Source organism: Hypanus sabinus, chromosome 6 (assembly GCF_030144855.1).
Source record: "Hypanus sabinus isolate sHypSab1 chromosome 6, sHypSab1.hap1, whole genome shotgun sequence".
Classification (NCBI taxonomy): domain Eukaryota; kingdom Metazoa; phylum Chordata; class Chondrichthyes; order Myliobatiformes; family Dasyatidae; genus Hypanus; species Hypanus sabinus.
Genome location: NC_082711.1, coordinates 92,337,743 through 92,355,902, shown reverse-complemented (window position 1 = coordinate 92,355,902; position 18,160 = coordinate 92,337,743). Strand labels below are relative to the sequence as shown.

General features: G+C 41.8%; 1 protein-coding gene across 3 annotated transcripts in view; it reads right to left on the bottom strand.

Annotated features, from left to right (window-relative positions):
• Nucleotides 1-17,876, bottom strand: part of phf14 (PHD finger protein 14) — a 252,389-nt gene extending 234,513 nt beyond the window's left edge. For all 3 annotated transcript variants that reach the window (XR_009512717.1, XM_059972616.1, XM_059972617.1), the window contains exon 1: nucleotides 17,729-17,876. Coding sequence is in view for 2 of the 3 variants with exons in the window: in XM_059972616.1 (XP_059828599.1) it covers nucleotides 17,729-17,771 (43 nt within the window). In the remaining variant the exon portion in view is untranslated. The remainder of the gene's footprint in view (nucleotides 1-17,728) is intronic.
• Between the last annotated feature and the right edge of the window lie 284 nt (nucleotides 17,877-18,160).

Genomic DNA, 18,160 nt, shown 5'->3' with positions numbered 1-18,160 from the left:
CATTTTTCCTTCCAAAGTGGATAACCTTGCATTTGCCAACATTGTACTCCATCTGCCAGATCCTTGCCCATTCACTTAACCTATCTACATCTCTCTGCAGCCTCTCCCTATCTTCTGCACAATTTGCTTTTACACCCAATTTAGTATCAACAGCAAAGTTAGATTCACTACACTTGGTTCCCTCTTCCAGATTGTTAATGTATATCAGGAACAGTTGCGAGCCCAGCACTGATCCTCATGGCACACCACTCACCAATGATTGTCAACAAGAGTATCACCAAGTATCCCAACTCTCTGCTTTCTATTAGTTAACCAATCCTCTATCCATGCTAATACATCATCCCACTGCATGCATCCTTATCTTATGAATAAGCCTTTTATGCGGCACTTTATCAAACACCTTCCAGAAATCCAAGTAAATAACGTCCATCTATTCCCCTCTATCCACTGCACTCGTTATATCTTGAAAGAACTGCAATAAGTTGGGGAGGTAGACTCACAGCTCAAATGAATTGGTAAATTGCTCTATTATTGTCACGTACTGAGGTACAGAGAAAAGCTGGTTTGCCTGCTATCCATACTGATCGTTTCATTACAACAGTCCATTGAGGTAATACAAGGGAACACAATAACAATGCAGAATGAAGTCTTACAGTTATAGAGAAAGGGGAACTGAGGCAGACAATAAGTTGCAAGGTCTAACGAGGCGGATAGTTTAAGTCATGAGGCTATCTTATTATACCAGGGGACTGTTGCATACTCTTATAACTGCAGGATAGATGCAATCCTTGAGCCTGGTGGTACGTGCTTTTAGGCTCTTGTTTCATCTACCCGATAGGTGGGTGAGGTGAGAGAATGGATTATGTTGGCCAGCAAGAAGTGTAAAAAGAGTTCATGGAGGGGAAGCTTCTTTCTGTGAAGTGCTGAGTTATGTTCACAACCTTATGCTATTTGACTCAGCCTAAAAGCCTTTCTAAAAAACAAAAATAAAAAATTAGCAAAGTCAATTCATCCCAACGCAGTGATATGCAACAGAAGTTAACAGAAGTTAAATCTTTAACAGAAGTTAAAGATTTCAAAAGCTTAAATAATGTTAAGCAAGCTTAATAACATGAAACACACAAAAATTCTATATATTAAATTGACAAAGTACAAAACTAAAAGCAGTCATTTAAAATATTGTAAAATTATAGCCAGATTAAAAGAGTTCAATCTTAACAATATCTAAATCCATCGATATCTAAACATGTCCACTTTCTTCCACCTTAGTCTGACACTCATTACCCTTCAGCAAAATCTTCCATTGATTGTTCCTCTTTGCAAACACAGACATATAAAGATGCCTGCGAAGGAGTGATTCTTTCAGTCAACTGCACTTAAAGATGGTTTGACTTGGGCAACTGTTGCACAAAAATTCATACCAACTGCATAACTGATGGTCTTCTGTATAAATAAGAGTAATGGCATTTTGCTGCTTCATGGCCGTTTTTCTCTAACCAATGACTAAATCAGAATCTGCATCCACAAAGCTGAAAGAGCATTTTTCTACATGCTATTTTAAGAACTAATACAATTTAGTGGTTTCCCACACAACTGTACTCTTTCACTTCTCATTCGGTCTCTTTCTAGAGCTGAACTGATAAACTTTGCAGACGATAAAACTGTATCTCTCAGTGTTTGTTGTCTTTCCCACTGCTTTTTGCTGACCCCAGCAAGTTAACCCTCCTCCCAACAATTGAGACATCAGCCCCGCTTCTCTAACACTCCAAAGGTTCAGTAAATCCCACAGATGGAGGTGCTTCCTTATAGCAATTCCTGACAACACAGGAAAAATAAGAATTGCAGGCAGAGGTAATTCATAAGATATTTTGATAGAAACAGAGACTCCAAGCCTTTTAAATCAGTCCTAAAGGTTTCTGAATATTACCGGTGACAAGATTTCTTTTTACATTATTTCTTATTGTTGACTATTTCCATTAGTCACCCAAATCTGTTTTTTTTTGCATACTAAGGTTTAAACATGAGCTTACTGAGCATGTTCTAGTCTAGACAAACACTATGCAAAGCCATTTCAAGAAAACAGTAAACGACATAGACTTTTAGTAATCTTATTGAAATTGAGAGACTTAAATCCAATCCTCTATTTTTAAGTTTCTAATATGAATACTACAGAAATGCCAAAGGCATATAATGTTTCAATAATTGTTTAAAAATATACATTGGCTGCCCAAACTATCAATTTCCAAAACCTGGACTGGAATTGAGAGGCCTGGAGCAAAATATATTTGCATCTTCACAAAAATAAAATTATTTTTTGAAATGAAATCATACTTATTAATATATTTATTAAAGGAAGCAATTTTATAAGTTCATTTGCCATATTTTGCTATAAGGTCAGTCTAATGAATATAGAATTACTTGCTGACAACAAAAGGTATCCAAAACACTCCAGATGTAGTTTATTATAGTTTAACAAAAATATGAGTTTGATAAAGTTACTGGAATTAAAGGGGGCTTATTCTCCTGTCCTCTTCAGTCATGATGAATGAAGCCTTTCACCCCGAAATATCAATTATTTACATCTCTCCATAGATGCTACCTGATCTGCTGAATTCCTTCACCACTTTGTGTGGATTCCTCAAAATTTGCAGCATCTGCAGAATATCATGTTTAAAATATATTCACAGCTTCCCTTCAACCAATGTTCTGATACTTTTGAGGTATAAGGATGAGGTATGGTAGGGATAATTGTTAAAAAGGATTAATGAACGCTTGTGAGTGCTTCAGCAGCAAGCCACAACATTTACCACAGATCTTGCAAAAATGTGTTCAGCAATCTTTCATGATGACATCATGCAAAAATGTTTACAGCATGAGGGTTTTAAACAATAGAACTGTATTATATACAATGGGGCACCCTTTGAGAGAATGGAAATACAGCTGCCCTGCCGTGCCTTTTTGCTCCGCTTGGTGTCGCTGCTAAGGCTGGACGTGTGCATGCTTCGTGGTGTCGCGTCCCAATTTCCATGATGGTGGCTTGGCTTTCAGGTGAAAGCGGGGCTGTTGATTTTGGCGAATGAGCAATTTTAAACAAACATATAACCCTGAACTTTGCCTGCATTCTGTAAGTTAGTGCATTTTAAGTCGACTTAGCCAAAAAAAAGTCACTGTAATGCACCGTTTGCGCTAATTGGAGGTCAAAGACAGATAGAGTATGAGAGTTTTAGTAGTATATAGACATCATTGCTGGATTTCTTCCAACTCATCACAGACATCCACAAGTTTATTCATAATGCAACGCAGAGAAACAGGGCAAGGAAACAGATCCTTTGACCCATATAGTCTGTGCCAAACTATTAATCTGCTTAGTCCCATCGACCTGCACCCAGATCATAGCCCACCATACCTCTCCCATTCACTTATCCAAATTGCTTTTAAATGTTGTCATTCACACCGCTTACACCACTTGCGCTAGCAGCTCTTTCCAAACTGTCACCATCCACTGAGTGAAGTTCCCCCTCATGTTCCCCTTAAACACTTACTTTTTACCTTTAACCCATGACCCAACCTCAGTGGGAAAAGTCTACAGGCAGTTCCCCGGGTTATGTATGAGTTCCTTTCCTAAGTCCGTCTTTAAGTCGGATTTGTACGTAAGTCGGAACAAGTACATCCGGTATTATTTAGCGTCAGTCAGTCAAACGTTTGTCTTAGTATACAGTATATATTTTACCTTTCTATGCATACAAAATACTTGAGAAATGTATGTATTCCAATGATTCAACCACTGCGTTGCTTAGTAATAATTGTAGCTTTCATCGGGGCAGGGCCTTTCACATGCTCCATTATTCTCACTTCATCCATTATCCTTTAAAATTGTTCCGATCGTTGACCAACTGCAGCCTAACGATTTTCCAATGACCGATGGTGTTTCACCTCTTTCCAAACGCTTTATTTTTTCCACTTTATTTTCAATCGCAATCACTTCCCATCAATGGAACAGAAACATGGCAGGCGACAGGTCCCGAGCTCCGCCGGGTCCTAACGACCACCGCACAGAGACAGGCTAAATGGGACAAGCGGGGGTTGTGCTGGGTTTGGGTTTTGATCTCCACAATATTCCGCGTGGGAATTTAAACTGGAGGTGGCAGTGTTTTTTTTATGAGGTCAAGTTGAGAGCTTGACTTCAACCCGGCACGGATGGTACGGGGGTCACTGGATCGACATCGACCCGGCACGGGAGCGGTTTCTCTCTGAATCGAACTTGGGAACCTCCGTTCTCCAGATCTGACTGCGCCACCAGCCGACCGAAACGTGGGGGGGGGGGGGGGGGGGGGGTCAGGGTAAATCTTACTAAGAAAAATTAAAGTCAAATACAAAGTTACACACTCAACACAGTATCAACGGCAATGACTTAAAATGGCGGAGGGCATTCTCCTTCCTCGGTTCGTAAGTACCAGTTGTCCATAAGTCGGATGTTCGTAACTTGGGGACTACCTGTACTTGCACTTATGCTATCCATACTCCTCATAATTTAACATACTTTTATCAAATCTCCCCTCAATCTTCTACTCTCTAGGGAATAAACCCTATTCAACTCTTCCCTATAACTCAGGTCCTCAAGTCATGGCAACATCATTGTAAATTTTCTCTGCACTCTTTCAACCTTATCTACACCTTTCCTGTAGATAGGTGACCAAAATTACACACATACTCCAAATTAAACCTCACTAATGTCTTAAACAACGTATACATAATCTCCTGTACTCAATACCTTGAATTATGAAAGCCAATCTGCAAAAACCTTTCTTTACAACCCTATCAACTTGTCACACAACTTTCAAGGAATTAACAATCTGTGTTCTCAGATCCCACTCTCACACTCTTCTGTGCCCTACTGCTCACCGTGTAAAAACTACCACAGTTGGTTCTCCAAAAGTGCAACACCTTACACTTGTTTGCATTAAATTCCATCAGTCATTTTCAGCCCATTTTTCCAGCTGGTCCAGATCCCACTGCAAGCTTTGATAGTCTTCCTCACTGTCCACTACACCCCCAATCTTGGTGTCATCTGCAAATTTGCTGACCCTGTTTACCATACTACCATTGATATAGATGAGAAACAAAAACAGAACCAGCACCGATTCCTGCGGCACACCAATAGTCACAGGACTCCAGTCAGAGAGGCAACTGTCTATAACCACTTCTGGCTTCTTCTGTGATGCCAATGTCTAACCCAATGTTCTTCCCCCATCTTGAATGACAAGCGAGTGAACCTTCCTGCCCAACATCTCTTGAGGGGACCTTTGTCAAAGGCCTTGCTAAAGTCTAGAGACCACATCTACTGCCTTGCCTTCATAATCCTACCTCAAAACTTCCTTAAAAATCTCCACAAGATTGGTTAGACATGACCTACCACACACAAAATCACGTTGACTAACACTAATCAGTCCCTGTCTATCCAAATACTTACCGTAGATTCCGGACTACAGAGCGCACCTGATTAAAAGCCGCACACTCTAATTTTAGAAAGAAAATCAATTTTGTACTTGTACAGGCCACACCGGATTTTAAGCCGCAGGTGTCCCACGTTGTAATATGAGATATTTACACAGAAAGATATTACACGTGAGGATTTTTTAACTTTTAATTAAATCCGTATGGTAACATAAACAAATACATATTGCAAATGCTTTTTTTCGAACAGTGCCTGTAACACAGCTGCTTTTAAATATACATACGTATCGGTAACACACAAATTACGTTGCGTATACTTTTTTAATGAACAGTGCACGAACAACATTCCAATATCTCCTAATGACTGGTAAAAAAAATATATATACTGCAGCCTACCAGGAAAAGTTATTGATCGCCTTCTTCATCTTCCTCCTGCACACTAAAACCATCAAAGTCCTCTTCTTCAGTGTCCGAATTGAATAAAACCTCAGGATCTCGTCACTCACTTCAGTCTCTTCATTGTTGCTCTCACTTGAGCGCACGCGGTCCTCTTCATCACGCAGCAGTCCAGCCTTTCGAAACCCGCTGGTAATGGTGGATGTTGTGACACAGCTCCACGCATTTAGGATCCACTGGCAGACTTGAGTTAAAGATGCTCTTCGCGTGCGTCCTGTTTTGGTAAAGGATTTCTCGCCGCTCGTCATCCAAGCCTCCCACTCAACGCGCAGCGCCACTTTAAATGCCCGGTTCACGCTGATGTCCAGTTGCTGCAAATACTTCGTGGTGCCCCCAGGAATCACAGCTGGAATTGAGTTTGTACTCTTGATGGCAGCTTTCACTGAACTTTCATTGTCAGCCGCTTAAAAAATCACCATCGGTGGAAGCTTTAGTCTGGATGCTGTGCAGCTCAGAACACAAGTAAAATGCGTTCTCTCATGGCCACTTGTTTTCAGTGTGATGGACGAGTCACCTTTTTTATTAACAGTCCAAGTGAGAGGCAGGTCAAACGTCAAAGGTACTTCATCCATATTTATGATATCATCTGGCCCGATGGAATTCTCCGCTATCTTTGTTTGAGTGAATGTGCGGAAGTTAGCAAGCTTTTCCTCGTGGTCGGGAGGGAGCTGCTGACACAGAGTCGTGTGTACCCTGACGGACAGGCCTTTTCGTCTCAAAAATCTAAAACACCACGATGGCCCACCTCTAAAATCTTCGATTTTCATTTTGGTGGCGATTGCTTTAGCCTTCAGTCTGATCTGCACGGTGGAAACACCGCGGCCGCCTCCTCTCTGTGTGTTAACCCAGTCTTCAAGAAAGTTTTCAAGTTCGGGCCATCTGCTATGATTACCTCTGAAAGCTTTTGTCGTCTTTTTGCATTGACTCAGTTCTTCACGCTGGCGTCTCCACTGTCTCAACATCGATTCATTTATGCCAAGATTATGTGCAGCAGCTCGATTTCCTTCTTCAACCGCCAGATTGATCGCCTTTAACTTAAAAGCTGCATCATATGCTTTTCTTCGAGTGTTTTCCATGTTGATGAGGGTGAATACAAATGACTGATTTACAATAATTTAATTGTGAAAGTGCGCTTGATTTATCGTACAATTTCATTGGACCTCTGTGAACTACTCATCAATTTTATTGGTCTACTGTTACGAGGCAAAATGTTTTTGGCGGCATGAAAAAAAAACATGCATTAGCCGCACCGTAGTATAGGCCGCAGTGTTCAAAGCATGGGAAAAAAGTAGCGGCTTATAGTCATGAAGTTACGGTATATATCCAATCCCTAGAAAACCTTCCAATAACTTTTCAACTAGTAATGTCAGGCTCACCAGCCTATAATTTCCTGGCTTATTCTTAAAGCTTTTCTTAATCAATGGAATTACATTAAATCTACTGGGCTGCAATCAGCATGAGGTCATTCGTTGGTGACACAGCACCAAATCTAGAAACAGCTCAGTTCTTTTGGCTCTTTACAGCAGGGCCAATAAAAAGTAGGGACGAATAAGCAGAGCGGCCATTGATGGAGTGGGCCAGTGTTAGAGTGGTCAGGCTTTGGCTCAACGGGCAGAGGTTCTAAGTAAGCAAGTAAGATCCTAGTAAGTTTTTTCCTGTTATTGCATAGCTACTGAGCTGAGAATGGGTTTGCATGGAGTGGTATGCTCTTTAAGTGAGATGCAGGAACTCTGGAACACGTCCCATCACCCTGATAACTACATCTAGATGAAGTGCACTGAACTGTAGTTTCTTAGAAACCATGTTGAGGAACTGGAGTTGTAGCTGGATGGCCTCTGGCTCATCTGGAAAAATGAGGTGGTGATGGATAGGAGCTGCATGGAGGTAGTCACCACTAAGTTGCAAGAAGCAGGTACCTAGGTAACTGCCAGAAGGAAAGAGATTAGACAGTCAGTTCAAAGTATCTCTATAGCCATTACCCTCAATAGTAAGTATATAGCTTTGGATACTGGTGGGGGAGGGGGAGGGACCTACCAGTGGGAAATCACAGTTACCAGGTCTCTGGCACCAAGTCTGGCTCTGAGACTCAGAAGCAAAGGGGGAAGGAGTGCAGTGATGATAAGGGATTTCATAGCTAGAAGAACAGGAAACAGATTCTGTGGACCTAAAAGAGGCAACTGGGAGGCAACGTATTTTCCGGGTGTCTCTTTTAGGTCACCCGGATAATACATTGCCTCCCAGGTGCCAAAGTCAGCGATGTGTCGGATCAAGTCCACGGTATTCTAAAGGGGGAGTGTGAACAGCAGGAAGTTTGGTAAATATTGGTACCAGCACTTAGCTTCATCCCACCCCTCCGGTCTTCTGCTATCATTTCGCATTTCCCCCTCCCCCCCTCTACTTTCAAATCTCTTAGTATCTTTCCTTTCAGTCAGTCCTGACAAAGGGTCTTGGCCCAAAACGTCCACAATGCTTCTCCTGCTGTGTTCCACCAGCATTTTGTGTGTGTGTTGTACCAACAACACAGGTAGGAAAAGGAAGGAGGTGCTGAAGAAAGAATATAGATGGGTTAGGCAAAAAACTGAAAAGAAGGACCCAGAGATTGCTGCCTGTGCCGCATGCCAGTGAGGGTAAATATAGGATGATTTGGCAGATGAACGTGTGGCTGAAAAATTGGTGAACGGGCAGGGTTGCAGATTTTTTTGATCAATTGGATCTCTTCTGGGGAATGTATGACTTGTACAAAAAGGATGGGTTATACCTAAACCTGAGGGATCCAATATCCTTACGGGCAGGTTTGCTTTTGGGTAGGGTTTAAACAAATTTGACGGGGGGTGAGAACCAGAGTGATAAGGTCGAGGATGGGGCAGTTGGTATACAACTAGATGCTATGTGTAGTGAGACTGTGACTGTGAGGAAGGATAGGCAGGTAAAAGGATAAAATTATGGTACACAGGATGAATTAACGAGTAACAGGGGCCCAAAATCAATAAGGGTGACGAACGCAGGACCAAGGGTGTTATATTTGAATGCACACAGTATACAGAACTAGGTAGATGATTTCTAGCGATGTTAGTGATTGCAAGGTATGATATTGTGGGCAGCTGAGTCGTGGCTGAAAGAAAATTATAGTTGGGAACTTAACATCCAAGGATACTCAATGCATTGGACTATTTTCTAAGTGGCGAAAAGTTCAAAAATGTGAGGTGTAGAGGGACTTGGGAATCCTCCTGCAGGATTCCTTAAAGGTTGACTTGCAGGTTGAGTCAGTGGCCAAGAAGACAAATGCAATGGAGCATTCACTTCAAGAGGACTAGAATACACAAAAGTAAGGATGTAGTGCCATGGCTTTATACAGCATTGAGATATGCTGGTGTTTCCTATAGAGGGAGAATCTAGGACTACAAGGCACAGCCTAAGAATTGAGGAACATCCATTCAGAATAGAAACAAAAAATTTCCTTAGCCAGAGGTTGGTGAATCTATGGAATTCATTGCCACAGAGAGCTGTGCAGGCTAGTCCATTGGGCATATTTAAGGTTCTTGATTAATCGGGGCATCAAATGTTACAGGGAGAAGCCAGGAGCATGGGGTTGAGAGGGATAATAAATCTGTGATGATGGAATGGCAGAGAAGACTCAAATGGCCTTATTCTGCCCTTATGTCCTATGGTCTTATTAGCTTTCTTCAAATTCTCCTGTACCTCACCTGCAGCTAAGAATATTTTAAGTATCTTTGCTAGAGTCCCTCCAATTTCTGCACTAGCCCTCCACAGGGTCTGATAAAATACCCTGTCAGTCCCTGGGGATTTATCCACCATAATTTGCCTCAAGATAGCAAATAACTCCTCCTCTGGAATCTGTGTAGGGTGTATGACCTCGCTACTGCATTTCCTCACATCTACAAACTCTGTGTCCATCTCTCAAGAAAATACAGATGCAAAAAAAAACAATTTAAGATCTTCTTCATCTCTTTCACTCCTTAAGTAGTTTACCACTCTGATCTTCCAGAGGGCCAATTTTGCCCCTTGCTATGCTATTGCTTTTAATATATTTGGAGAAGCCCTTAGGATTCTGCTTCACCTTGTCTGCTAGAGCAACCTCATGTCTTTTTTAAGCCCTCCAATTTCCTTCTTAACTGTTCTCTTGCATTTTTTTACACTCCTCAGTACCTCATTTGTTCCTGCCTGCTATACCTGCTATGCACCTTTTTCTTTTTCTTAGCCAGGGCCTCAATATCTTTCAAAGTCAAGGCTGCATAAAGTGTATCCTTGGCTTTTATTCTGACAGGAACATATAAATACTGCACTCTCAAAATTTTACTTTTGAAGGCCTCTCATTTACCAAATACATCTTTGCCAGAAAACAACCCATCCCAATTCACAGTTGCCAGATCCTTTCTGATACCATCAAAACTGCCCTTTCTCCAACGTTGAATCTCAACCCATGACTAGGCGTATCCATTACCTTGAAACTTGATGCGAAGTGATCAAGAATTATGATCACTTAATGTGAAGTGTTCCTCTACAAAAACGTCCTGAAACTTTACTGAACACATTTGACAAACTCTTTCCCATCCAGCCTTTTTACAGTATGAAAGCCCCAGACAATACTGTATGTGGAAAGTTAAAATCACCTATTGTCACAACTTTATCTTTCCTGCAGCAATCTGTGTTCTTTCTACAAATTTGCTCCTTTAAATTCTGTGGACTTTTGAGTGGTCTATAATATCCTCCCATTAACATGGTCATACCTTTCTTGTTCCTCTGTTCTATCCATAAAGGCTCAACAGACAGGCTCTCCAGTCTGTCCTGACTGAGCAATGCCATGACATTTTCCCTGACGATTAATGCCACAAAGTGCATGAGGGTAGAAGCCACCAGCTCCCCAAATGTAACACACAAGAATATCTTAAGTAGAACTATTTATTTTGCAAATAAATGTCATCAATTCTTTTAATTACAGGTGATCCTTAAGATCCACAATATTTTTATTTATTTAGAGATACAGCACGGTAACAAACCCTTCTGGCCCAAGGAGCCTGCACCACCCAGTTACACCCATGTGACCTATTAACCGACTAATCGCTATGTCTCTGAAATGTGGGAGGAAACAGGAACACTCGAAGGAAACCCATGCAGTCACAGGGATAACAAAGAAACTCATTACAAGGAATGGCAGAATTGAACCTGGATCTCTGGCGCTATAACAGCATTACACTAACCACTACACTACCTGTTCTGAGAACCACACAGTATGCCAATTTTGCCAAAAGTCAGAACAGTCAGTTTTCTATAGCTACCATACTGTATTTATGTCTTATTGTTTTACAACAATGAATCACAGTGGATTTAATTTGGCTTTGCCACTGACCAACAGAAAAAGAGTTGTGTCAAAGTGAATATAAATCTCTACAAAGTGATCCGAAATAATTACAAATATAAAACACAAAATAATTGATTGCATAAATGTTCACCCCCTTTAACGTGACACACTGAGACATCACTGGTGAAGCGAATTGATTTTAGAAGTCACTTAATTAGTTAAATGGAAATCACCATGAGCAGATGAGGTGTTTCAATTGATTATAGTAAAGTACATCTTTATCTGGATGGTCCAACTATCGGTTAGTTAGTATCCTGGCAAAAACTACACCATGAAGACAAAAGAACACTCCAAGCAACTCTGCAAAAAGGTTATTGAAAAGCACAAGTCAGGAGGTGGATACAAGAAAATTTCCAAGTCAGTGAATATCCCTTGGAGTACAGTTAAGTCAATCATTAAGAAATGGAGAGCATACAGCACAGCTGTAATCTGCCTAGAGCAGGCCATCATCAAAATCTAAGTGACCATGCAAAAAGGGGACTAGAAAGGGAGGTCACCAACAGACCAATGACAACTCTGCAGGAGTTACAAGCTTCAATGGCTGAGATGGGAGAGACTGCACATACAACAACTGATACCCTGGTGCTTCACTAGTCACAGCTTTATTAGAGAATGGCAGAGAAAGCCACTGTTGAAAAAACTTGCATGGAATCAAGACTAGGATTTGCCAGAAGACATGTGGAAGACTCTGAAGTCAGCTGGAAGAAGGTTCTATGGTCTAATTAAACCAAAATTAAGCTTTTTGGCCATCAGACTAAATGCTATTAGTGTAAGTCAAACTCTGTGCATCGTCAAAAACACACCATCCCTATGGTGCAGCATGGTGGTGGCTGCATCATGCTGTGAGGAAGCTTCACTGCAGCAGGCCCAGAAAGGCTTGTGAAGGTAAAGGGTAAAATGAATGCAGCAAAAAATGGGAAATCCTGCAAGAAAACCTGATGCAGTCTGCAAAAAAAATGGGACTTGGGAGATTTGTTTTCCAGCAAGACAATAAGCCCAAGTGTAAAGCCAAGGCTATGCAGGAATGGCTTAAAAACAACAAAGTTAATATCCTCGAGTGGCCATCAGAGTCTAGACCTCAATCCAATTGAGAATTTGTGGCTGAACTTGAAAAGGGCTGTTCACGTATGATCCCCATGCAACCTGACAGACCTTGAGCAGTTTTATAAAGAAGAATGGGGAAAAATTGCAGTGTCCAGAGGTGTAACGCTGATAGACATATCCACACAGACTCAAGGCTATAATTGCTTCCAAAGGTACATCTACTAAACACTGACTTGAAGGGGATGAACACTTATATAATCAATTATTTTGTGTTTTATATTTATATTTAGATCACTTTGCAGAGATTTGTTTTCACTTTGACATGAAAGAAACTTTTTCTGTTGATCAGTGTCAAAAAAGCCAAATTAAATCCACTGTGATTCAATGTTGTAAAACAATTAAACATGAAAACTTCTGGGGCAGGGTGAATACTTTTTATAAGCACTATAATTCTTTCACTTCATCAAATATTTGCCCTAGTACTATCCACAATTAAACACATGGAATACATCCCATTTCCAGTTATTAATAAATACCACAAAATATTTTATTATTATTTGCACCTTCAACAATGCTTTAAAAACAAATGGGTCAATTAGCATAAAGTTGGATTTCCTTAAGTCTGGTCGCCCATACAAGAAAAAGCTCCTATACCTATTTTTCTTAGAATCCTCATGGTGAGGGTAGAGTAGCACAATGATTAAGTTAATTGACTGTTAGTCAGGTTATCAGACCATTGATCAAGTGATATTTTAATTTCCCCATGATGGCAGCTAAATCTAAATTGATCAACTAAATTAATACGAAATTTAAGAAGAAAAGCTAACATCTGTGATAATAATCACAATACTAGTGGATGTCATATAAATCCTATTCTCCAAGAGCCTTCGGGAAAAGAAGTCTGCTCCTCCACTTAGTACATTATCCCAGGCTCACCAATGTAGGACCACCTCAGTTCAGGGACAATCATGATAGAAAATAAATACTGGCCTGATCAAAGATGTCCACATAAATAAACTCATCTGCATTCAAATGTACAGTATATGGTCACTGTCCCTCTTTAAGGTCTAATCTACCAAGTGTTCAATAGCCATTTTCCCTTGCCTAAGAAATGGAGAACTGACACAGATTCATAATTCCTTGTTGGATTCAATGAGGAGATAAAAGTTGATAACAAGTACATGCATTTGTCTGAAGATTCTGAACTTGATAGCAACACTAAATGTTTTTGCATTACCTTCTTAACATCAAAGTTCAAAGTAAATTTATTGTCAAAATACATGTATGTCACCATATACTACCCTGAGATTCATCACCTTGCGGGCATTGACAGTAAATACAAAGAAACACAATAATCAATGAAAAAACAAAGATGGAAAACAACCAACATACAAAAGACAGCAAATTTGGCAAATACAAAACAAAAAATAATAATACATAGGTGTTGGAGTGACTTAGTTATTCCCCGTGGTTCAAGTCTGATGGTTGAGGGATAACAACAATTCCCGAACTTGGTGGTGTGAGACCTGAGGCTCCTGTACCTCCTACCTGATGGTGGCAGTGAGAAGAGAGCATTGCCTGGATGGTGGGTTTCTTGATGATGGATGCTGATTTCTTGCAACAGTGCTCCTTGTAGGTATACTCAATGGTGAAGAACTTACCAGTGATGGACTGTATTCTATTCCCTTTTTATAAGCTGTTTTGTTCAAAAACACTGGTGTTCCCATTCCAGGTCATCATGCAACCAGTCAGTATACTCCCCACCATGCATCTATAGAAGTGTGTCTAAGTTTTAGATGACATGCCGAATCTTTGCAAACTTCCAAAAAAAGCAGAGGCACTGCCATCCCTTCTCTGTGATGGCACTTGCATGCTGGACATGGGACAGATATGAAACGGTCAAGTTGCTGATCCTTTCCATTTCTAATCCGCTGATGAGGACCAGCTCTGGTTTCCTCCTCCTGTAGTCAATAATCAGCTCCTTGGTTTTGCTGACGTTGAATGAGAGGTTGTTGTTGTGGCACCACTCAGCCAGATTTTCAGTCTTCCTCCTCTATGCTGATTCATCATCACCTTTGATTTGACCAATACCAGAGGCGTCATCAGCAAGTTTAACTATGGCATTGGAGATATGCCTAGCCTCATTCGTAAGTGTAAAGTGAGTAGAGCAGGGGTTAAGCACACAGTCTTGTGGTGGACCTGTGATGACTGTGATTGTGAAAGAGATGTTGTTGCCAATCCAAAATTGACTGGGATCTCCAAGTGAGGAAAAAGAGGATCCAGTTGCACAAGAAGATATTGAGGCCTAGGTCTTGGAGCTACTGATTAGTTTTTAGGGTGTAATTGTATTGAATGTAGAGCTGTAATTGATGAAGAACATCCTGATGAGTACTTCTTCACTGTTCATATGTCTCAGGGTTGAGTAAAGAGCCAATGAAATTGCATCTTCTGTTGACCTGTTACGATGGTAGTCCAATTGGAGCGGATTCAACTCGCTCCTCAGGAAGGAGTTGATATCCTTCATCACCTACCTCTCAAAGCACTTCATCAGAGTGGATGCAAGTGCTACTGGATGATAATCATTGAGGCAAGTTACCACGTTCTTCTTGGGCACCAGTATAGTTGAAGCCTGCTTGAAGCAGGTGGTGACATCCTACTGCCAAAGTGAGAGGTTAAAGATGTCGCTACATGCGCCATATGTGACAAGAAGGTTTCGCTCCCAGATGAGCTCAATACACTTTATGCTCACATTGAGCAGCTAAACATGGTGGCCCTCTCATAAACTTCCACACCCTTCGATGGCCTTGTGATTTCTTTCTCTGAGTGCGATGTTAGATACTTGTTAGATCTAAGATCCAAGATGGCGGTGCGACGCAGCTTGCAGCAGCCACTCTAGAGCTGATTATCTGTTGTTTGTGAAGCCGGGTGCCGTGCGCAATCATAATGGGTTGAAAACGGACGTGGGAGCACGGAGAAACATCTGGAAATCTCCAGGATGACCTTCTTCGTTGCTGCTGCTGCTGCTGCTGTGAGGTCCAGGTCTCTGCTGGGAAGAACAGGCCCCCAGTCCTTGGGGTCGCGTTGCCGATGGCCGTTGGCGGGAGCGTCTTAATACGCTCAGCAGAGGATGGTGCTCAGAGAAGCTGTGCCAGAGGGGATGGTCAGAGGCTCAATGGACTCGGAATCCACTGCGGTCAGGTCGCTTTCAATGTGCGCTGCGTCTGCAAGGCTGGGTTTGACAGAGCTTTCATTGTGTGCTGTGTCTGCGAGGCTGAGTCAGGCGGCACCATGGAAGTCCATAGCAGGGGTATTCCCTTCTGCCGCTGGCGTGGGATGACAAGTCAATCGGGACCCTGAGGACCTGTGAAAACTGTGTGATGGTTTCTTTTGAACTTACAGTCTTTTAACATCTTTGGACTATTTTTACTGAGCCCATGGTCTGTTCTTTTTATCAATTATGCTATTGTTTGCACTGTTGTAACTATATGTTGTAACTATGTGGTTTTGTGCAGGTCTTGTAGCTTTAGTGTTTTGTCTGGTGGATTTGGAGCTCCTTTCCAGAAAACGTGCTAAGATGGTAGCGCAATAGTAATACGCAGCAGCCTCTCCGGACTCTGGACTGGGGATTGCTAAACGTTATGTGGATTTTCTGGTGTAGTCTGTTTTGTCATATGCTTTTGTGATATAATTCTGGAGGAACATTGTCTCACTTTTAACTGCACTGTATTTGTGGTTTCTAAATGACAATAAACTGAATCTGAATCTGAATATGGGAGCATCCTTCAAAAAGGTGAACTCACTAAAAGCATCTGGCCTAGACAGAGTATCTAGCCAAGTACTAAAGACTAGAGCTTTATCCACTGAGGGTGGGTGAGATTAGAACCAGAGGTCACGGGTGAAAGGGTAAAACATGAAATATTTAAGGTGAACATGAGAGGAAACTTCTTCACTAAGGATGGTGAGAGTGGTGGATACAGGTTTGATTTCAATACTTAAGAGAAATTTGGATAGATACATGCATGGAATAGATATAGAAGGCTATGATCTGGGTGGAGGTCAAAGGAACTAGGCAGATTAATAAATGGGCCAAATGCCTGTTTCTGTACTGGAGTATTCTGTGGCTCTATTTCACTGTCAAACTTAATACCCTTTTTATTAACATGCAAATCAGAATTCTAATTTATAAACCAACTCCAGTCATAGGTATACAATTTCTGAATTCGGTATCTCTAATGGTGGTGGAAGCAGATTTCAAGAAGTTAAGGGAAACAAGATGAGTATGATCAAAAATAGGTCACAGGATAACTGCTTCTCTCTCCACTGATTCTGACTAATCTTCTGGTTATTTCCTACATTGTTTTTAATTACTTAACATCTTCAAGGCCTAGGTTCTTAGCTACCCAGTTTTAGACAATCACTTGTAATGATTTATCTTCCTACTGTCACAAAATTACCTGTGAAGTCTGCCTGTAAATCTATCCTTCATTCTGCCTGACAAATCCACCATCTCTTTCAAACCCATTACTGTGTCCATGTTGTCAAATGGTTGCCCAATATGTACTATTTTATTAGCTTAAATTTCCTTCAACTAAAGAAATTGCACCAGGTCCCATCATAAATAAACTTCATTTGTTGAGACAGAGCTGTATGATATTTTTTTCCATACAGTCTTGACCTGAGATGCTAAGACTTCTTGGGGATCTGAGCTCCAAGAGCAGTAAGCTCTTCCCTAAGTTATTGTGTTCCAAAAACATATTACAATTCTGATAAATAACCACAGAACCCCCCCCCCCCAACCCTTCTCCTTGAAACAGACAGGCCAACATTTGGTGTCTTGATTGACCCCAAGATGAAGTCTTGATCAAAACCTAGTAGTCAGATAGTCTACTTCTGTGCTACTGAGTATTAGGTCTAGTATTTTTTTTCCCTGGGCAAAGATGATCTTATCTGGAGACCCATCTGTAGCTGGTACTCTTGGATACGGCTCCCTCGAGGTTGGGCATAAACCTGGTCTGACAAAGAGCCATCAGGCCTGAAATGTTAATTGCCCTGCAACCTTATGGGATACTACCTAAGCTGAGGAGCATCCACATCATTCCCTGCACGGTGGGACTGATGTTTTAACATCGGCAAAAGCCAAGGCCGCAGCGGGGTAATGGCCTTCACGGCAGCGGTTGCTCGGGGCCAGGTTTCCCGCAGGACACAAACACCGAGTTATCGGCGAAGAAAGGGGGCACCCACTCAGGCTGTCTTAGCGATAGAAATGGCTTGGACTGCACTACGGTCCTCAGCGGCCCAGCCACTAAAGCAGACGGGAGACTGCGATCTGCGGCCGGCCGCTGTCCCCAGACGCGCTTGCAAGCGATGGGCGAGGAGAGGTGGCTCTTTACTTACACATGCTTTTCATAGCCGCGTCGCTCTCTTCTTTCCAGGACATCCTTCAACCGCCGCCTCTGTCGCCTAGGCCGCGGCTCGGCTCGGCTCGGCTCGCACTACCTGAAGCGCCGCCCCCTCTCAGCGACCGGCAATCCTGGCGGGGGCATGGGTGCCGCGCATGTGCGGTGCCGGCTCTGTTTTCCAGCCTGCGGTGCAAAAATGACAGCAGTGAAAGTAGTGGTAGGGTTGCTGGTCTGCGCCTTCTCATCATTTAGTCTGATCATACCTTCATTTAGGATGTAAAGGCACAAATGCTGAGCGGGTAAGCAAATATCTGTGCAGAATGAAGAAGGATTAACTTTCCAAGTTGCAGACTTCAGCCAAGTTGGTATGGAAGCTGATTTGCTTCATTTCAAGCCAATAAATTCTGAGGCGACTAGCAAGGCCACT